Source organism: Mytilus trossulus, chromosome 9 (genome assembly GCF_036588685.1).
Source record: "Mytilus trossulus isolate FHL-02 chromosome 9, PNRI_Mtr1.1.1.hap1, whole genome shotgun sequence".
In the NCBI taxonomy this organism is placed as follows: Eukaryota; Metazoa; Mollusca; class Bivalvia; order Mytilida; family Mytilidae; genus Mytilus; species Mytilus trossulus.
In genome coordinates, this window is record NC_086381.1 from 53,366,667 (window position 1) to 53,387,865 (window position 21,199).

The 21,199-nt window shown below is 32.3% G+C and overlaps 1 protein-coding gene across 1 annotated transcript; it reads right to left on the reverse strand.

Annotated features, from left to right (window-relative positions):
- Nucleotides 1-4,489: 4,489 nt before the first annotated feature.
- On the reverse strand, nt 4,490-12,148 carry LOC134683118 (uncharacterized). Its single transcript, XM_063542234.1, has 2 exons — nt 11,972-12,148; nt 4,490-7,709 (listed from the first exon to the last, which is right to left on the reverse strand). The coding sequence occupies exon 2, from the start codon at nt 7,690-7,692 to the stop codon at nt 5,608-5,610; it is 2,085 nt and encodes a 694-aa protein (XP_063398304.1). The 5' UTR covers nt 7,693-7,709; nt 11,972-12,148; the 3' UTR covers nt 4,490-5,607.
- Between the last annotated feature and the right edge of the window lie 9,051 nt (nt 12,149-21,199).

Below are 21,199 nucleotides of genomic sequence, written 5' to 3' on the forward strand. Positions count from 1 at the left end.
GGTATCAATTTTCGTGGTTTGAGCTATATTTACATGTTCGTGGGTTTTTAAATTCGTGGATTTTAGTTTTCTAAAAAAAATATAATAATTGAAAAAATAAAAGCCTTTAGAAAAGAAGATTACAAATAGTCTGGATGGAAGGAAATTGCAAAGTAAACATTGACCTGTGTAAATCGTAGTGATAACACTAATTAACCCATGATAAAGTGATCAATAGATAAAAGACCATCAAAGGTGTTAATTTTGCCATAAACATGTCACTTAAAGAAAACAGTAACAAATGCCATCAATATATCTTGAATTGTCAAATAATTCTTATCAAAATTAAGTCCAACATTAAATTATTATTTCCCATATGTACGATAATTGAGGATATAAAACGAACACTTTATCATACCAGCGTATCTATACCGGAAATCTGACTTTCATTGATCAAAAACATTTATTATGATAATTAAAACATGACAAGCTGTACAGTTAAGGTTATTAGAAATTAAATGGGTATAATCCTGCATGCAGTTGTAGTTCTGTGACTGCTATTAAAGTATTCTCAGATTTGGCATTATTCAAAATGTTCTTAAGATCATAAAAGTAGTCAAACCTACCGACGGGGAATACTCCATGTCTTAATTTGGACAATGGTTGTTTTATTTCGTTGGACACTTAAATTCGTGGATAATGTCATCCACGAAAACCACGAAAATTGGTACCCCACGAATAAAAGTACTTTCACAGTATCATATTTCATTTTTCTTATTTATTTTGGTTTTGACTCCGGTTTCCGCTGTTGTGAAGATATCTGATAATGTCAATTTCATATTTCAAGCTAGTGGGAAATAGTGCGATTGGCATTTTGAATATATAAATTTCCACATTGGTATGGATTTCTGTTCACTGCATGCACACTGATATTGAATCATGAATAGACTGTATCTTTATTAACAGCGAATGGTCGCAATTCGGTGTTGACATTAATATCAATTATGTGGTCATTTTCATAAATTTCCTGAATATAAAACTTTGAATATTTGAAAAACTAAGGATTTTCTTATCCCAGGAATAGATTACCTTAGCCGTATTTGGCACAACTTTTTGGAATTTTTGGATCCTCAATGCTCTTCAACTTCGTACTTGTTTGGCTTTATAAATATTTTGATATGAGCGTCACTGATGAGTCTTATGTAGACGAAACGCTCGTCTGGCGAACTAAATTATAATCCTGGTACCTTTGATAACTATTTATGTAACAAAGATCTCATATTTCGTCATTTTATTTTATGTTTAATATACAAAATATTGAATCAAGCGATTAATTGCTTCTCGTTATTCCTCTAATATATATGTATCGATTAAACTATATATGAAATGGAATAAAAACATGGCCTATATAAAGCCCAACTTGGTACAGGCCAAATAGATTAGGTGAGCACGAACCCTCAATTTTGTCACAATAACAAAACAAGCACATGTCAGATACTAACTTTAAACAGGATGACTTCTGAAAAGAACAAAGCGCATGATACGGAAAGCAGAGTATATGTTTTTTTTTTAACATACTACAAAAAGCTAGTACGGCATTTACAGCTCTTGAATTTCTCGCTACATTGAAGACCTGTTGGTGACCTTCTGCTGTTGTTTTTTTTATTTGGTCAGGTTGTTGTCTCTTTGACACATTCCCCATTTCCATTCTCAATTTTATTTACAGCTCTTGGTTGGACATTTCCTTGCAGGAAGAAATACAACTTACAGAATATGCATAGGGAATTATTTTCGAAGTATTGAAAAAAATGCGGGATCTGTAAATCTGTAAACATAACTTTATAACACAAACAGGAAAGTTGGTCGAAGGCAAAGAACCTCTGACATGTACAATGTATGACAGTCCCATAATATTCCATTATTTGACAACGATGTGTGAACAAAACAAACAGATGTTTCATTTAAAAATGTCAAAAGTAACAGCTGTCAACATGATGTTATAACAAATATGTCAACAAAGATAACCAAACAGGCATTTTGTAAAAAAGCACATTAGCAAATATGAAAGACAAGAATACACAAATTTACCCTAACACTATAACAAAATGCCAGGATATATAGGTACCGAGCCACGTCAAATGCATAGTACTCAAAATAGACTACACAGTTAAAGTAATAATATGCAACGACAAAGACTTAATATATAGATTGACATCCTATATGGTGACCTTTATTTTTTGCACTTTGTTCTTTTGGTGTCTTAGTGGAAATCGTTCCACGTTTTCTAAAATGTATTTTATGAAAGTCAGGTTTATTTTAGTTACAACGATATAATTTAAGATAGCTTTGTCAATCTTCAAAATGAAAAAAAAAATCCATTTTTGATTCTCAAAAGTAGAAAATGTATCTTTCTTAAATAAATCAGACTCAACTCATTTGATAGTTTTGTCAGCTGTATATCTTTAATTACTTATCTTACTGTTATCATCCTGAAGCAAGTAACAATCTATCTCTTCGAGACAAAATCAAATTAGTTTAAACATACTTATTTATAGTGGATTGGGAAACAAGTTTTACAACTTATATTAATCCCTTTCCACTTTGCGGGTGCGAGTGCTGCCTTGTAGCGGCATTAGCCTACTCTTTTTCGAAATCTACAAGGGTGTCTTTAACGTGCAAGAGATATGGCTCTCTCTTAACATGGGTCAGCCATTTATCGTCCCCGTCCGACAGACTTTCATCGTTTCCTCAAGACCATACTCTCAAATGGTGTCAAGGAAAAACCGAAAATTGAGTTCCTGAAATTTTCATCCCAAACGGGAATCGACTCAGGAAACTTGTGTTAGTAGTCCGATGCCCTAACCACTACACCACGGCTCTCTGTTAAGATCGTAACTGAAAATATTCCAGTTTCATCGTCTTTACCAGTAAAAGAATGTTTGTTTTTTAATTAAACTTGTTCAATTGGTTATACTCACATGCATCATATATTACATTCAACGTATTAATGTTTCTTCGTGCTTCATATAACCGATATTAGAACGGCTTTTAGTTGTTTAATTTGTTGTTCGACGTACACAATTCTCGTCTTTTATTGAGCATAGTTGTTTAGTTGTCTTGTTTTGTTGCTGCCTCTTCATTGCTTCTTGTCATATAGGTTTATACGTTACATTGCTAGTTTGATTAGAACTTTATATAAGCTTTGAAGCATCTTTCATTTTTGTATGTAAGAGTCAAAATTTTCAGATGTTATAATTCATTTTAGGTGTTACTGTATTTTCATTTTGCTCGTCGTGTTTTGCAGATCTTCAGATGCTTTAGTTTTAGATGTTGAGTGTTCATCAACATTTAAAACAGCTTTAGTTCTAAATGTTGTAGCATTATCAGAATTGGTTCAATGGTAAAGATTTCAACTGTTTTTTTTCTCTATTTCTATATAATGTCTATCTGCATACGTCATTATTACATGTTTTAAGATATAATAAAATATGTGTGCGTTATATAATAAGTCCGCAGTGCTCTTACTGTAGGATCATTAAGATTGTTTTATACTATCAATATTATGTCAAACCTATGCATTTATAGTGATATGTGATATAAAGACAGGACAATATTGCAGATCAATAATAGTAGTAAACCATTGGTATGGCTCATCAGCGTAGTTCCCACTATTGGCTGAATCAAAGTATGATGTTTTTACTCATTTGTGTTACTGATTGTATAGTACTTCTTTGATAATGAACTTATCTTAACAATCATGATCATTAGGCCAAAATGAAAAATAGGTTTGTTTGCCCAAACGCTACCTACCCAGAAAAAAGCTGCCTACTCAAATTCTTTTATTGTCCTGATTTGAAGAAGTTTTTTTTTAATCAAATAGGCATGAAGACTTACTAACATCTGATACTTCAATTTCTATTTTAGAAAAAAAAAAATGCCTACCTACCTACCCACTGTCTCAACCTTTGGGTAGGGTTTGGGCAAACCAAAATATTTTTAAGTGTGGCCAAGCTGTACCATGGCTGTTCCAAATGTTGACTTGAGTCCGTATTTCAGTGGTTGTTGTTTGTTTACATTAGTTTTTCGTATATTTGTACATAAGTTAGGCCGTAATTTTTTTCTCATTTGAATTGTTTTACATTTATTATTTTTTTGGTCCTTTTATAGATGACTACGCGGTATGGGCTTTTCTCATTGTTGAATGCTGTACGTAGACCCATAGTCTCTTGTGGAGAGTTGTCTCATGGGCAATAATGCCACATCTTCTTTCTATAAATTAACTTAAAGACATCCATGATTGATACCATTAATAAGTATTTTTTTTATTTATGTTCGCAGTACTCCCATTGACAAAACAATGTTGATGAGGTTGTTTAATGTCAAGAAAAGGAAGTTTTAATTCTATATCGATCATCTTTAACCCGCCTTCCAATTTGTTGTTCATGTTGTTGTTCGGTAAACGTTATCGCCTCCCCCCCCAAAAAAAAAAAATCTGTTAGAAATTAAAGACTAAGAGTTTTAAATATTGTATTAGTTCTTTTGGTTTGTACATGTTTGATGCAATATAAGTTAAATTTGGAAGAATTAATGATTTTAATCCTATTATTTTACCTATTCATGATAAGTTTTTTTTTCATTCAGTTTGAAATTATTTGTTCATATTTTTTTTAACCAATCTACCAGTTTTCATTTTTTGAGTCTTGGCTGTTATAACCAAAGTAAAAGCCAAGACTTTTAATGTTATCTGTTTTCCAATTTGTCTCTACTATGTGTAAGTTTCCTCAACCAAAATAATTCTGTTTAATTGTAATTCTGAGAGGCTACCAAAGGTTTTAATTATATTCATTGCTAAACTAACATCTTTTGGTGATTTAAGAGTTGCATCATCTGCATGTTAGCATATTTGTAGTGAGCAGTCTTTACCACTTAATTTCACCTCTAAACATTTTAGGTTATCATTTAGTCTTAATTTAATTTCCATAATGTCAACTACCAAAACCAAGACTATAGGTTGCACTTTGTAAATACAGCTGTTTCTGAAAACCCTCCTCTTTTGGGGAGAAATTGAATATTCACAGAAAATTAATTGTGTTTACATACTGTTTCCCAGTTATGCTCTCTGTGTTCCATATCGCAGAGACAGAACTTGGGATTGTTACCAGTAAATAAACACGTGCATATTGTTTACATTGAAATCTGTGGTAACCTTTCATTCGAGGTAGCGGTAGTTAAGAAAATTAGTGTAAGTTCAGGGCATATAAACGTTGAAAATATACCGCACAGTCCTATATTTTGACCTTTGAAAAAATTGTGGTGCAAATGAACTTTCAATTCTAGGATAAGACTTTTTTCAAAACTTCATAGTAAAAGTAGTACAGTTTTAGCCGTAAAAGGAGTTCCTATGGGAAATTGCATTGTCAATATTTACAAAAATGCAACCTTAAGAAGAAATTTAACAATTTTGTCGAATTCTGTGAAACATATTAAAACTGCTGGACATCCAACCATTGTTGAGTATACATCCTTTAAATGTATGAGTACATTGGTTGATTCCGTCTGATAAAACATCGTCAAAAACCAAATTTTCTTAGATATCTGACATAAAGTGAGTATTGTTCCATTAAAAAATTAATCACATAAGGACTTCAGATATTCTTCAAAAATAATCAAAGGATCTTGAATAGATGTTTGACAATAATTGTTCATGGCTTTCGTTCCCATTTCATATTGTCTACGTATTTTTTGTAGCTTTTTCACATAGCTAAATTGCCTTGAATAATCTGATACTAAAGCTTTTTTGTGGTAATTTTCTGCTTCCACCAAATCACCAATAAGATGGTATGCAATACCAAGAAGGGTGTAACATTCTGCTTTCATAACATGAGTACCAATATAGTTATTGGTTTCAATTAATGTTTTTAGATCACTTAATGACTGTGAACATTTTTGAGTCTGCTCTAACTTTAGTAAACACATAAAACGTATAAAAAATGTGTACACAATCGGAGGTTTCTGAATATATCTCTTGTATTCTACTTCTGGTTTCATTTCATCAGGAATTAAAAACGAGCCACGATAAAAATCGTTCGGCTCCATTGAATTAGCTATGTGTATATCGCTCAAGTCAATAGTATGACATCCCCTTGGTAAATAGTCGACGGTAAACTTATCCTCACTGTAATACAGTTTCTCTTGTTTCGCTTCCTTTATCTTGTATAATACGTAGTCAGTGATTTTAAGTGAAACTGAATATCTACCTATGCAATAATAGAATGTAGCTAAAACGTTCCAGCCTGATACGGCATCGCTTCGTACTCCTAGGATAACAAATGGTAATATCTCTTTCAGTTTTTGATAATGTAGTTTATTACCACCACCAGTCACATCGTCAGAGGTAAAACGGGTACCAACGCCGCGACATATCGTACTGAATAAACTCTTGAATATAAACCGGTCGGGTTTTTGTTTGAGTAGCTCAAAACTATTAACCAATACCTGCATGGGCGTAAGTATGTATGTCAGGATAGCCTGACCATCTAAAAGCATAATTCTTACTTCATTAAGACTGGAAATATTGGCGGAACATTTGGCACAGTCAACCATGTCAGTTTCACGTAATGCAGGCAAAATGTTTTGGGATACACTTACATATAGAGGCACAAGGAAGAAGACAGACATAAAACTTGACGAAGCAAAACATGCAGGGTATTTTTTATACAACCGAACTATTGTTGTTTTCAAATTCATCCACTCAGGTAAAGTGATTCTATGTTCAAGCATATTCCTTTCTGTTATGAAATAATGCGGCAAGATATCATATTTAACATAGTATTCCAGTCGTTTAAGGCATTCTAGAAAGCAATTCATAAAGTTATGCGGTGCCCATTCTGTGACCCCAATTTCTTCTGAAATCCAGAAAACAACGGTCTTTAAAAAATAAGAACATAGAAGCTCTTTGAATTGGCAATTGTTTTCAATTAAGTCTTTCAATGTTATTTTTAAAAGAGCATAAACCATAAGTTGGGTATGGGTAAAAGAAAACACAAGAAGTACTTCAGCGACCGTAAATGCGGCTCGCCATTCTATATCTTCATTTGGCGACAGCTTGTAGCCTATTGGGACAAACCAGACCCCACTATCAATAATTATCTTTTTTATTACTTCTGTTGGCCAATGTCGTTTTCTTCCTATCCATTCCTGTGCTTGTTTAATGAATGATTTGCACTTTATCCCCACAGTAAAGTCTTGTGTTTCATTACTTGTAGACATACACGGCCCATGTAGATTAGTAATGTTACATGCACTATAATCTTTGTTAACATAAAGTAACTCCTGCATCATTGTACTACTAGAAAGAAAGAATTTATGTTTGATTTTCTTTAACCAAGCATCTGAATATGTGAAACTACTACACAGCTCTAACTGTGCAAAGCCTGGTCTGGTATCAGAAGACCTCATTACAAATGTGTTAGAACCATCTTTATTGTTAGGTTGTTCAACAATGTGCATATCTTTAATCAAGACAATTGTATCTGTGTCACTGCCTTTCATGCGAAGACCTTCTCCTTTACTTCCACAAATGAACGGTGCGTGTGTTTTCGTTTTGCTCAAATAATTGTGTGTTATATAATACGTTCGTCTTGTTCTCACTGTATCGTCGGATCCAAGCTTGTCACTTAGGAAATTATATAATCGCAATGAAAGGTTTTCCATATTTACGGATAATGTGCCTAAAAATGAAATGAATCTAAGGTTAGATAAATATTCCATAAAATTATCATGGAAACACACATAATTTGACCTATAATGGTTTACGTTTACATATTGTGACTTGGATTGAGAGTTGTATCATTGACACTCGCACCACACATTCTTATATCTATATAATAATTGTGATCAGTGTGGGGAAAAGGTCGTTTTACGTCTGATGAGCATTATTCTTAAAAAAAAACAGTGTAAAAAAGTGTCTCTACGTGCGACTTTAGAAATGTAAAAAAAAAAAAACAGGAGCAAAAATCATTTAAGTGTTGTCTAAATCAATTCTTTCAAATAAAATACCTTTATTGTGTATTGGTGTAAATTTACCATTTGATATTATGACTTTCACGTTTTGCTAATTTTTCTATGTATTAGAGTATCATTGACTAAGCTAAACAGTATTATAGAAAGCCTATATAAGAAAAGATCATGTTTGCTAAATGATTTAAATTATTGAATTTTACATATTCTTATATAAATATTCATATTCAAATCGAAAAAAGAATTGGTCACCAATTGTTTTTTTTTAGTAGAAACCAATACATTCTTAAAATTGTTTTGCAATTACAGATTACCGACATTGCAACAACAGAATTGTTAGAACGGGACCTATATGTTTAAAAAAATATTGTCTAGCTTGAATGCAATGGACGACGACATATCTTATTTCAAAGAAACTTACCAACAGTGGAAGGGCTGTATAGCCAGTCAAGGTCGTTAAAAACTTCCATTTGTTGAACAGTTATGAACAGAGCTGGTTTTAGTTTAGATAGTAAACTTCAAACAGTGAAAAATTACGTATCAAACATAACGGGAAAACAAAATGCCTAAAGTTTCGATACCCTTGGTATCTTTCGTCCCTCTTTTCGAAAACCTAATTGGGACTTAAGAAGAAAGCAGGGATAACATGATACCTGAGTATATTTCACAAAATGACAATTTCTATATCTCATTTCTTTTAAATTTAACATGCACAAAATACAGTATTTTTTTTGTTCTCAAATATCATGGAGCAACGCTATAAATGGTATCCATATAACTTGAATATGTCACATACACGCATATTGTCGAGAGAAATAATATTTCATTAAGACCTTTAACTAATGAAAACGCAGGACAAAATGTTTCATCCTAGTCCCTCCCCTCCCCCTTCCCATAAAATCAAATGGTAGCTTCCTTATGATTGAGTTCAGCCTTTCCTTTTTAAAAATGTTACAGTTTATGAAATATTCAGAATTGTGATCTTTCAAAGTTCTGCATAATTGCTGTTTCTAGTCTATCAAAGTTTTACATCGCTACTGAAAAAAGAGCCGTGGTGTAGTGGTTAGTGCATCGGACTACTAACACAAAGGTTCCAATTTCGATTGCCGTTACGGGGTGAAAATTTCAGGGACTGAATTTTCGGCTCTCCCTTGACACCATTTGCGAGTGTGGTCTTAAGGAAACGATGATAGCCCGTCGGAAGTGGACGACAAATGGCTGACCTGTTTAGAGAGCCATATCTCTTGCGCGTAAATAAACTCATCATAGATACCAGGACTAAATTTAGTATATACGCCAAACTCGCGTTTCGTCTATAAAAGACTCATCAGGGACACTCGAATCCAAAAAAGTTTAAAATTCCAAATAAATTACGAAGTTGAAGAGCATTGAGAACCAAAATTCCTAAAAGTTTTGCCAAATACAGCTAAGGTAATCTATGTCTGAGGTAGAAAAGCCTTAGCATTTCAAAAAATTAATAATTTGTAAACAGTAAATTTATAAATATAACCATATCAAGGTAAAAGACATCCTTGTAGATTTCAGAAAAGAGCAGGCTAATGTCGCTACAAGGCAGCACTCGCACCAGCAAAGTGGAAAGGGATTAATATCAGTTCCATTAGCTTGTTTCCTACTCCACTATAAATAAATATGTTAAAACTTTAAATTGAACTACTGAAATTATAGCTTCATTGTCAGCGTATTTGTTGAAATGATTGACGTAAGCTAAAACTCACTATAACAATAAATCAGGCTTGCCATGCATCTTGAAGTTGTTTGTTTGTTCTGAACTACTGATATGTTAGTCACAGTTATGATTTATCAATATTTTACAAGAAAAAGGAAATGTACAAAATATTTTTAAGGTCAAATATGCACCTACATTTATGTCAGCTTGTAGTATTTTCAATAAATGAAACACCACGAGATTTTGAAATAGTACTGTATTCCTACTGTATTCATAAATGTAAAAGCAGCACACTTGCACATATAATACATTTAAACATATATCATCATGGTGCTAAAAGGCCGTACAGAGAACCAAGTAAAATTATTTATACAGATGTAGATTATAGATACAAAGCTGTGTATCCATTTGATTGGTGTGTTTGAGCTTTTGGTTTTGCTATTAGCGTAGGGAAAAAGTAAAATCACATAAATACTGAACGCCGAGGAAAAACTCAAAATCAAAAGCTCAAAGGCATCAAACGAATAACCAAAACTGTCATATTCCTGACTTGGTTCATTCCGTTTAAAATTTTCCTCGGAACTCGGTATTTTTGATATTTCACTTTTACTGTAATTAAAAAAAAATATATAAGATACTTTTATATTTGCAGTCACTCTGCAGAATTAATCCCTTCACAAGTCATTAAAAAAATCGCTCATCTAACAACAATAGTCTATATCTACACTTGCTAAAAAATAAACAGATAAATTAAATGTCTTCGAAAGAATGGTATCTGTAAATCTATTAAGATTCCACTAAAGTCATATTATAGGACACCACATAAACATCTAAAACTTTGCCTGTATTTTTTAACCTATAACGAAGAAAGTCCTAAACCATGGGAACATGTGTTCATTAAAACGCACTGTGTAAATTGTAAATAAACTTGAAATTATTATGTTGTTGCCAAACCAGTTATTAGGATGAACACTAAATTTTCAAAGAAAAAATCTGGAGGCCTGCTAGATCACTTAATTTGTTTAAAATTAAAAAACGCATTTTTGCATTTTTTCTTCTTTCAAAAATTCAATCATACCAAGCATAATTTTGGGGAATATTCTAGTAAGAAAACCAATGCCGATACATTTAATTTCAGAAATTTAATTTGATGACAATACAAGCTATTACGAGGCATGAATAAAAGGCTTCAAAAAGTTGATTTCCTGGAAAGCCATTAAAATTGCATAGTGGATAGATTTTGATGGCTAATGTAAATGTTAAATGTTGTATCTGAAACATTTTTTTTCATTGGGTAAGGTAGGGATAGTTTTTGCTTCAATAGAAGTCGCATGACGTTTTTTTAATATGCTTATGAATAATAAGTATTTTTTAATTACATGTAATCTGAAGATTCAATTAGTTAGTAATTTGACGATTTTTTTAATTTTCAAAGAAGGAAATTCATCTTTATACCTAAATATTAGAAGATATACCTAAGATTACCTAAGCTGTATTTGGCAAAACTTTTGGTCCTCAATGCTGTTATTTTTTTTTATTCGAGCCTGAAGGATGAGTCTTTAGTGTGTACCAAGTCAGGAAAATGGCCATTGTTATATTATATTTCGTTTCTGTGTGTGTGTTACATTTTAGTGTTGTGTTTCTGTTATGCCGTAGTTCTCCTGTTATATTTGATGTTTTCCATTCAGTTTTAGTTTGTAAGCCGGATTTTTTTTCTCAATCAATTTATGAATTTCGAACAGCGGGATACTACTGCTGCCGTTATTTAGTAGACAAACGTGTAACCCGGATTTTTTTTCTCTCAATCGATTTATGAATTTCGAACAGCGGGATACTACTGCTGCCGTTATTTAGTAGACAAACGTGTAACCCGGATTTTTTTTTCTCTCAATCGATTTATGAATTTCGAACAGCGGGATTCTACTGCTGCCTTTATTTAGTAGACAAAATACGCGTCCGACGCAAAAATATAGAATTGCAATCTTAAATTTGTATCTATGATGACTGCCATGCCAGTGATAGGTTTAGCGCTATAAAACCAGGTTCAATCCACCACTATCTACATTTGAAAATGCATGTACCAAGTCAGGAATATGACAGTTGTTGTCCATTTGTTTGATGTGTTTAATCATTTGATTTTGCCATTTGATTTGGGACTTTCCGTTTTGAATTTTCTCGGAGTTTAGTATTTTTGTGATTTTACTTGTTATTTATACCAAGAATCGAACTTCAGTGATCTTATAATAGGGTTTTATCAGTTTATTTTACATTACTTCAGACACTTACCTTATTATTATCATCCAGACGCTTTCAAGTAACAATCAATATATCTAAAACAAAATTGCCGGGGCTTGTTGACTAATATGACACAGGAAAATATACTATTATCAATCAAACATGTTGATAATCCAGAGAGACACTCCCCTAATTCTATAATAAAATTGTTATAAATATTAAGTACACTTCAAGTACTTCTATAAAACCGGAAAAAAATAAAGTTTTAAGATAAGTGGAAACATTTTTATCAACCAATCAATGTCCTTAGAATTTGATCTATATCATCAAATGAACTTTTACAAAATGAAGCACAGTAAAGGATAACGATAAGAGTAATTGAAGTACGTTTACAAAAAAACATTAAGTCTTTTGAAGCCATTGTGACCAGGAGAAAATACGTCTTCATAATCAATTAATAGACCTATAAGTATATAAGAGAACTCTTGGTAGATTTGTTTGATTTTTGGTATTGTCCAAACTACATCGATATTTTCTAGAATTTTCTCACGTCTTTGAATTTCTGAAAAACTAATTACCTTAGCTGTATTTGGCAAAACCTTTAGGGATTTTGGTCCTCAATGCTCCTCCACTTCGTACTTTATTTGGCCTTTTAAACTTTTTTGAATTCGACATCACTGATGAGTCTTTTGTGACGAACGGTGTATCTGGCGTAAATGGAAAATATTGATCCTGGTATCTATGATGAGTTTATTTTCAAAAAGGAGTGCAAAAAATAGATAAGTTTAGATTAACAAATAAATGTCATTACATTTAGATGAAAGCTAATTTTGAGTTGACAATTTCAATAATAAAGATGTTACGACCTCGACTGTTTCTTACTGAATAGGACATATTAAAAGAAAATATATTTCATCGGATGGTACAAAGCTGATACTTTCGGTTTTCAGATGTTATACCAATTTGTCTCCTCTATCAATTTCAAGGTCATGGCAGCTATTTCTAAATCTTACAAGTACACCCTGTATAACTCCGATACAGATGAAACCCGACGTTGACGCTTTCGAATCGAGCACACCTTGTAACACTTTAGTTTAGATAGTAAGGAACATAAAAAAACGCACGATGATATCGATGATAAAACGTGCTTGGTATTTTTAAATATTCGAAATTTAATGTTTCTCGTACCTCATAGTTTTTAAAACATTACCTAAAACTGTTGGATATATACTGACTAATACTTAAGATACATGATATACCTCTTAGTTGTAATTTGCTTTGCTTTGAAATAACTATCAGTTACTACAATTGCTCCTTTGACGATATTTTATGTATATGTTTTTTGTGCCTTGTACCGACATTTTAAGTTGAGCCAATTGCAACTGTACATCTTTCTTTTTATCATGATGTGCTGTTACACTAGTACTCCAGGTTAACGAGAGGGTTCGGGGCTCGATTCTGTAGTACATTGGTTACATAGATCTGTCATTTTTTTCTTCTTTACGACATAATTCATAAGTTATAAATATATAACAGTTAGTTTTCTAGTTTTATTTTTTTCACATTTTATTTTATATCAAGGCCGTTTTAAGCCGACTATATGGTATAGGGTTTCATCATTGTTAAATGTTGTATATTTGACTATACTGATTGCTTTATACACCCACTTCATATTTAAACTTTGGTGGAAGGTTGTCTTACTGGCCATCACACCACATCTACAAAGCTTTATATGTAACAAAAGAAATAGAAAAAATAAATCAGTTGGCATGCCATCTAAGGCATTCGGCAATCTAAGTTCAACGAGCTCCTATATCTGCTTTCGTCTAGGTGGATTTAGACCAACATCAGCATTTGAAATAGCCTCAAATTGTGAAAAGTAAGTCATTTTAAGTTTTATTGTCTACTATACTTCTTGAAAATTTCTTTCCTCTGGAATATATGTATTATCTGTTTATTTCATGTGGAATAACGTTGAAAGTCCTAATTTCAAATAGAAACATTCCTATCTGATATAGTCTGGTTAAACATTGCAATTTCGGCTTTGGATGACTGATATTTTAAGTTCAAATACTTCGACTAGGTTAACAGATAAACATTTCCAATAAAATACAGAAAAACGGTCGCTGACTTCATCTCGAATACCTTAAAAAGAAAGTGATTTGTGTCGGTTTTTGTTAACGAACTTTACCGTGATCATTTAAAAACGCACAACGAACGCGACACATTTGGATGAACGAACAATACAGTTAGAGAAAATTTATTATGCATGATATTTCCTTTCCTCTTAGTTCTAGACAACATTTGTAGGCACGTAGTAATTCAACGTATAGTTATTAATTATTGCTTAAAGTATTGATACGCAAAGGTGTATGCAAGAAAAGATATTCAGCATAAAACATATGAAATTGCACCATGTCTGTGCGTTTTGCATCTAGAAGTTTTATCAAATGGCGTTTGCAATATCTAAAACTTACAACAATTGTATAATTGGATAAATAAACCAACATTCACATTGACATATTTATATATACTCATATAAGTTCTAGAGAGGCATTCGAAATTGTTGTCATCCTAAATCTTGTCTTGATTATCGCTTCGAACGCGTCAACGTCCGGATTCATTTGTATCGGGGTTATACGGGGTGGTTTAGATGGCTCTCAATAATGAAGACTTTAGTATGCACACTGAAAAAAAAATATTCTTCTGCATGTGTAGTAACTTTAACAATAACATAATTTACGAAAAAAATTTATTGTTTTCATTTTCTATTGTTTATTATCCATTTTAAGATAGTGGCTTTCACTTTTCGCCATCCTTGGGTGTTTCAATTTGTTCTATTCACTCATGTAAGTAACAACACATTTGATTTTTGTCGAGCCTTTGACTTTAGTCGAAAAAGCGAGACTAAGCGATCCTACATTCCGTCGTCGTCCGTGTTGTCTTCGGCGGCGGCGTCCACAAATATTCACTCTGTGGTTAAAGTTTTTGAAAATTTGATAACTTTCTTAAACTCTACTGGATTTCTACCAAACTTTGACAGAAGCTTGTTTATGATCATAAGATAGTATCCAGAAGCAAATTTTGTAAAAATAAAATTCCATTTTTTCTGTATTTTATTTATAAATGGACTTAGTTTTTCTGCGGGGAAACATAACATTCACTCTGTGGTTAAAGTTTTTAAAATTTGAACATCTTTCTTAAACTATACTAGATTTCTACCAAACTTGGACAGAAGCTTGTTTATGATCATAAGACAGTATCCAGAAGCAAATTTTGTAAAAATAAAATTCCATTTTTTCTGTATTTTATTTATAAATTGACTTAGTTTTTCTGCTGGTAAACATTACATTTACTCTGTGATTAAAGTTTTTAAAATTTATATATTTTTCTTTACTGGATTTCTTCCAAACTTGGACAGAAGCTTGTTTATGATCAAAAGATAGTATCCAGAAGTAAATTTTGTAAAAAAATTAATTCATTTTTTCCGTATTATACTTTTAAATGGACTTAGGTTTTCTGCCAGGAAACAACACATTCACTCTGTGGTTAATTTTTTAAAAATAATTCAATGACTTTCTTATACTAATTCAAATTTGTACCAAACTTGGACAGAAGCTTGTTTATGATCAAAAGCTAGTATCTAGAAAGGAAATTTTGTTAATATTTGGTACCTGTGTATCTGTATTTTACTAAGTTTTTCTTCCAGTTAACATTACATACAGTCTGCAGTTAAAGTTTTAAAACATTTATTCGATTCATAAACTATCCTGAAATTTTTACCAAATTTGGACAGAAGCTTCTTACAATCAAAAGATAGTACATGTACCAAGAGGAATATTTTTATTGATTGTTTACTTCATTTTTGTTGAGCCTGGGAGTTCCAGCAAAAGTAGGCGAGACACTGGGTTCCGCGGAACCCTTAAGAATTTTAATTATAGAAATCTCTGTATAACTGAAAAAATATTACACAAGGGTTTTCGATAGGATAAACTTGTTAAACAATCAATTTACATAATTTTATTATCGACACAAGGACATCATTCTTGATTATTAATCAACACACAGACATCTTAAAAATTTAGGTATTTCACATCCAATCTTTGGTAATACTCTAAACAAAGCACACGTATGTCGTCTTTCACCTGAAAAGTATACCAAACCTTTAAACAGACTTATTTAGGAAGGATAAGTTAAGATATTGGTGTCAGGTCATTAAGATGGCATATTTTAAAATTAATATACTAGTATGTCACTCATAGCTTCTTTGCATCGGAAATAAACATATTTATTACAATGCCAGTTGTTGGCAAGATGCAGGTTATGTTCTTCTCGTATAGTTTATGATGATATGATGGTCGTAACGTTTTTTTTTGCGCCTGTCCCAAATAAGGAGCATTTGTCATTGTCAATCTTCAACATTTAAAAAAAATAAAAAAAATATTTTTATGTTTTTGAGTTTAGTTGGATATTCATTTTCACTGAACTAGTACAAATTTTTATGTAAGGGCCAACTGAAGCCCCGTGCCTCCGCGTGCTAGATTGTCTCGCTGTCACGTGAGAGTTGTGTGACGACCCATTGGTAGCCGCTCTCTGCCGCGGGTCGGGTTGTTATCTATTTGACACATTTCTCATTTCATTCTCAATTTTGCGAAAGCAATACACAATGTAATGTCATATCCAATACAATTCTGAATACAGTTAAATTTGTTTGAAATGTAGGAATATAATCAAACACCAATCTTTTACTTCCGGCTAATTGACATTATATGCAAAACAGGAACTGCACAGTTTAATTGAAGCAATGGATAAATGATTAACTAAAAGTGAAAGAAAAACACGCAGTTGAAATCAAACTTTTTGCAAACATTGTCATTAAAATAAGTTATACTTATCAGATTTGTACTTCGGTTATTTTCGTATTTGCAACAATATACATCCATCAACAGAAATGTAGTATAAATGAATGAACAACGTCGGGAATGTGGCCTATCAAAATAACTGACTGACGCATTGCACTACTATCCAGATGTTAAAAGTGGGTCTTAAAGGTACTAGTACACATTTTGAATTATAAGTTAAGATAATGTGTAGGTTTTAGTTTGTCTTTTGGTGTTTTTTTTATTTAAAATAGAATGTTATATATTTGATCGCAATTTTGTCTATTCAATAAATAGGAATGTACAAGAGGGACGAAAGATACCAGAGGGGCATTCAAACTCATAAATCGAAAATTAACTAACAACACTATGGCTAAAAATGAAAAAGACAAACAGACAAAAAAAAGTACACATAACACAACATATAAGACTAAAGAATAAGCAACATGAACCGCACCAAAAACTAGGGATTACCTCAGGGGCTCTGGAAAGGTAAGCAAATCCTGCTCCACATGTTGCTCATGTTATAACAAATCCGGTAAAAAGTCTATATCGGTAGGTCACATTCATGAGAGTGAAGGAGATTGTAGTTAGGAATTGAGAAACATATCTGATATCATCTGTGAAACAGTTATTCCATAACGGTCAACCAACTGGTGATGGTGTCCGTAAAATTTATGAAGGGATGATTTCAACTTCACCATTTTGAACACTTGGTTTAATAGCTTGCCTTCCTTGTGAACAGCAACCCTCTATCTAGGAAATCCAAGCACAGGAATTTCATATCAATTGAGAGATATATACCCCGTATGCAGGTGCTGCTTGAATGTTGCTACTTAGAAATGGCAAGTTTACAATTGGAAAGCTGAAATCATCTCTTGTCGTAAAGTTTTGTTTTCAACCGACCCTCATTGGCAATTTCTAGATGAAAGACAAGATATGAGGCCGACTTAACTTTATCTGTTGTATTCTTTATCTCTAGTTAGATGGGATGGATGCTTTCAACATAGTCACCAAATTTTGAATTATTCAGTGAGAGAACATCATCTATATAGCGGAAAGTAAAGTTAAAGGATTGTATTAACTTCTTATCTTTAAGAAGTTCCTATATGAAGTCAGCCTCATAATAATAAAGAAAAAAGTCGGCAAGAAACCAATTGGAATGCCAACAGTCTGTTAAATCAAAGAGCAGAATGCTCTGAGGGATACGATTGCCATAGTTTTCATTGACACATGTATAGCAGTTCTGCCAAATTTTCATTAAACAAATGCATGAGATTTGGCCAAAATTGAAAAGATCAAAAAGGTAAAAAATAGATCCAAGAATACTGCCGCAAAAAAGCATGAACATGCGTGAGTCTCAAGCATTTTTTGCCAGTAACCCTGGTATAGCTGGATAGTATTATTCTCTTAACTAATTCAACTGCACATGCAAAATGTAACAATCTAATTAGTCACTCAACTTAAAGAATAGCCAATCCCTGTTACAAGTGTATGAGCCATGTACTTATTGTGTTTTATCGAATTATAGTTATCCTGTACCATTGTAAACTCATACCACTAAAAAAAAAAATTGTACCAATGCAAACCGGTACCATTGCTAACTTGTACCAACTTATTTAAATGCATTCAATTGGTTTTAAATGATGAATATACATGATATACGTTACTTTCACCCAATACCTCTTAAATCTGTAAAATGTATATAATTTGAAAGTACAATGACCAATTTGTAGCTAATGTTCCTTGTATATTGGATAGAAAATACTGTGGCAGATGTAGATAATTAGGCAGCAACCATTTGATTTTCGGGGGGGGGCTATGTTTTTTTTTTGAAAAAAAAAGTTTGTTTCAAGGTTTTGGTGAAAAAAATAATTTGTTTTGGACCCTGAGAATTTTTTTTTATTTGTTTCACCCTCAGCTGCCACTATATGTAATGCTAAAATTGAAAGAAAAAAATAGTTTTCGATTTGTCGCTTAAAAAATAGATTGTTCTTCGCCGAAGGCGAAAAAAAAAGTTTGCACAGAAAAAAAACCCATAGCCCCCCCAGAAAATCAAATGGTTGCTGCCTTAAAGAATAAACAGTTTCACCCGAAGAAAATTTTTCATGAATAATTGAATCTTAGCAGTTAGTCAAAATGATTGCCAATGTCTATAAATAACAATGAAATGTAACTGATTCCTGTTAAGGGGGTCCGCATTTTCCCCACAAAAAAAGCACATGGCTTTCAACAAATGTAAACATAGCATTCAATTTGTGATCATGGATTACAGCTTTAATTAACTTAAATTGGATATATATATTTTCAACATGTTCAATTTTAATAAGGTACAGTTTAATAAAGCAATGATTTAACTTTCCTCTGGATTAAGTTCTACAGTGGCGGATCCAGAACTTTTCCTAAGGGGGAGCCCGCTGACTGACCAAAGAGGGGGCCCGCTCCAGTCATGCTTCAATGATTCCCTTTATAATCAACCAAATTTTTTCCACGAAAAATGGGGGGGGGGGGCTGGATCCGCCTATGTTCTAGTTTGAAAGATCAGTTAAAACATTAATGCTTTAAAACATTCTTTATTTTTGTCTTTCATTTAACTCCTGTGTAAAATTCAAGTAATTCAACTTTATTTCTATTAAGTTTACAAACAGAAACCCATAAAACATCATATTTTTTAATATATTTTTCTGAATGGTACGACTTCCCAGTAGTACAAGTTAACTTTTTTGGTTCCAATGCCGTGGTACGAGTTAACTTGCTTCCGTATCTTATCACCGTAATTCTAGGAGGAACCCTAAACTGGACCCCTGTTTTCACTTATCGCTACACTGACCTTCGGTGCAAAGCTATAGAACGGCGGACCAGTTTAGGAGGAACCCCATTTCTTACTCTTTAATTATTGAAGTTCCTTTGGGTCAGAGGGCATGACTCCTTTCCGTACACACTCCTCTGTTTACATTGAGATCGTTCTCAAAACGATAATATGGAAGATTCCATTTCTGCTGAAGGGGTGTTATAGGTGATTTTTACGATGAAACATTTATTTTAATTTAAATTATGCATATGATTTAAAAGTATGCAACAACAATAGCCCTCCATATGCAGACAGACATAGAAAGAATCCCATGAGTTTCAAATTAATCAATGAAACGGGGAATCACTCAATCTGATACCCCTTGAAATCAGGAAAACTACACGCATGTGGGGTCTCACTAATTAGCGACAAAAACCGTCAAGAAGCGACAAGAAGAAAAAAAATAGTGACAAAAAGCAACAAGAAGCTATTTAGCGACAAGAATACATTTTGTTATCACATACATCAAAATATTTTTTTAGGATTTAATCATTATATTGAAAGATGAAGAAATAAAAAAAATTTGAGGAAGAGATTGTGTACTTTTTATTATCATATTGATAGATGAAGAAATTAAACATGTGTAAGAGCAAAGGAAATGTGAACGCTATAAAATGAAAATAAAAACAAAGATTTGTCACCTTCCTTTTGAAGGATTTAATAAAACAAAAACATGAAATATTATATCCTTCCTAACTATACAATTATTTTTTCCTGATAGGACCAACATTAGCTGTGGCTTCACTCTAAGGTAATACACAATTAAGAGCATCAAATGAGATTAACTAGGTGTGTGTCCTTTGTTTAATTGCTACAATAACATCCATTAACACCTTCATCAATTACACGCACCAGAATATACAATTATTGTACCGAATAGTGAACACCTGTTGAACACTCAAGATTGTCATCAGTTTCCTTTAATCTTCAATCTATATGCATAAACATGATAAATATCGTTAAATGAGACAATACACTAAATACTAGTAAAATGATGAAAAATATTCACATTTTAATTATGTTTTCCTCTTGTTTGATTTCAGTTCTTAATTTGTATTTCACAATTTGTGTATGTATTTTCTGGACAATTATACACAAATAATGCATTTTGCAAGTTAATTATATATTGTACAAAAATAGTTTTAAAAACAAATAAAAAGACAAAATATATTATTGTTCTAAAACACAAGTAAAAGTAATACCATAAAACGACAGGGTAAAGGTAATTTTTCCTGTGATACCTTATAAAATATCATGTAAATAAACGTAGCAACTGAATTAGATTTACAAGTTTCATTTTTTTCCCTATCAAAATGAACTTTCCTGTCGTTGAAATTGTTTTCTTTTGCATATTTTTTTAATATTTATTTCGAATAAATAATATAAATAAAGAAATGTTTTCTTGTCGCTAAATAGTTTCTTGTTGCTAATATTATTCTTTTTGTCGCTTCTTGACGCTTTTTGTCTCTACAATTCTTTTTGTCTCTAATTAGTGAGACCACGCATAGGCATTAATACATAAACAAACCGTGACTTCCGATTTGGAAC